We start from the raw sequence: 2,205 nt of genomic DNA on the forward strand, positions 1-2,205 counted from the left end.
GAGTTCAGACGTGTGCTCTTCCGATCTAAAGTTAAATAATTTTAACTTAACTTAGTTACATTTTAGGCTCTTAACTTTTAACTTAATTTAGTTATATTTTATCGGTAACTATTAACTTTTGATCTAATTTTCTTAAAGATACATTTTTAGTACTTCTTGTAAACCCAAAATAAAATACATGACTAAGTTAGTGTAACTTTAAATTCAAATTTGAGAACACATCAAGGCAATTTTAATAATATAATAAATATAGTCTGACTGCGGGGAGAAATCACTGTTAGCGGACCTTCTGTGCATTAAATCACGTTGGAAGTTCTTCAAAATCGGTCCTCTTTTCGCGACTCGACAGAAATAAGTATAATAAATACATACTTTATTTAGAAACTTTATTTAGAAACCCTAAAATTATAAAATGAAAACATTTAACTTTAACTTTTCCATTACTTTTTTTTATTAACTTAACTTTTAACTCAATTAATTTTATTATAGACTAACTTGTATCTTAACTAAGTTAAATTATTAGACTGTTAACTTTAACTTAACTTAGTTAAAAAAAAATTAACTTACCCAACCCTGAATTTAACATACTCTCTACCTTGCGTAGGAGTCTGTCTAAACTTTTTGGTGTCTTATTTTTAGTATGTTGTAGACACATCCATTTAGTAAGGTACGTATTCATCCATTATTTTTGCGAAACAAGGTCTATAATCTATATAATTGTACTATTCCACATGAATTCTCAATATTCTGCGCACTTTATGTATTGATGTAAATATCATTTGTTTTCATTCTTCTTTCATCTTGTACATATATATATGTACTTATATCCCAAATGTAAATAATAGGATGGGAACTACGCTTCAGTCGCAAGTTAGAAACAATCGTGAATAGTGTTTCTTAAAACGTATGTTATGTTATATCACAAGTTTTTGAATTTAACACATAATTATACTGAATTGATTATGATCGATTGAAATATCACGATGTAACACAATCGTACATATAAATGCGCAGTCTCTTCTTATTCACTGCGGTGAAAAATATTACAAACTGGTAGAAAACGAATATGAAAAACATGCAACTTTAAACTCAGTGCATTAACAGGAACATGGTTTGCACGAGCAAATTTAGATTTACCAAAGATATGTCGTTTAATTTGTTATTTTATGTTATTGTTAAATTCTCCACGTCAATTATTTTTGGAAGCAGAATTATCAATTTCAAATATTATTTTAATAAGTAAAAGTTGTTAAAAAACAAATATAAGATTATACAAGTTGCCAAGTATTTGATTAGACACAGAGACAAAAATATTTTATTTTAAACTAAAAATATTTTTTTAATAAACCATTTAAACCAAAAAGTATATGCAGTTTAAAATCAAGCAAAAAGTTTAAATCAAAAAGGATATGCAGCAAAAGTTTAATTGTCTTTCCAAATAACTTTAAGTTTTATAAAACAGGCTTAAAGTGACTGATTGTAAAATGGTTTAGGAGAGATATAATGTACGATACTTTTTTATATATTTGGTGTAAATTTTTTTTAACAATTGGTATCTCGATAACTATTTGCAAAGAAAAAATGGTAGAGGACTTTTCGATTCAGTTTAGCTCACCTGCCCATGAACGCTTTATTATTGAGTATCGGACGCCCTGTATATTACGTTGTATTACATATTGTATTCTCGTTTATGCATTAGGTAAAATCCATCCATAATCTGCAAATGCACAGCGCCGTTTTCACTCGGACCATTACGCACCCGAATTTATTAGACACCCTCGAGGATATCATGGATACCAAGAACATATTGTTGCATCATACTAAGGCGCATATAAAGCCACCGGAGAAAGGTGCGCCTTACTTGATGCATCAAGACTATCATTACTTTCCCCACAAGAAACACACTATGCTTGCTGTGTTTTTACATTTGGACGATACAACACCGGAAAACGGTGGCTTGGCGGTATATCCCAGCAGTCATAAGCTTGGACCGTTGGAGGACCACGGATTGACCGATGAGAAAGGTGACCAATATCATTACGTCGATCCTGAGAAATATCCATTGTCCCAAGCTGTTCCTGTGTCTGCCAAAAAGGGTGACATTATCATCTTCTCTTATCTGTTGCTTCATGGTTCGTATCTGAACTTGTCCGACAGAAGTCGACGCATGTTTCTTATACAAGTGAGAGCCGCCGACGACGAGCC

The 2,205-nt window shown here is 31.4% G+C and overlaps 1 protein-coding gene across 1 annotated transcript in view; it reads left to right on the forward strand.

The window, feature by feature from the left end:
• LOC105449683 (phytanoyl-CoA dioxygenase, peroxisomal-like) overlaps positions 1–2,205 on the forward strand; it is a 15,516-nt gene extending 13,311 nt beyond the window's left edge. Inside the window, exons 3-4 of the mRNA XM_011689026.1 lie at positions 1,700–2,024; positions 2,158–2,205. Of these exons, the coding sequence (XP_011687328.1) occupies positions 1,724–2,024; positions 2,158–2,186 (330 nt within the window). The 5' untranslated portion in view covers positions 1,700–1,723 and the 3' untranslated portion in view covers positions 2,187–2,205. The remainder of the gene's footprint in view (positions 1–1,699; positions 2,025–2,157) is intronic.

Source organism: Wasmannia auropunctata, unplaced genomic scaffold, assembly GCF_000956235.1.
Source record: "Wasmannia auropunctata unplaced genomic scaffold, wasmannia.A_1.0 LD336074.1, whole genome shotgun sequence".
NCBI classification, from domain to species: domain Eukaryota; kingdom Metazoa; phylum Arthropoda; class Insecta; order Hymenoptera; family Formicidae; genus Wasmannia; species Wasmannia auropunctata.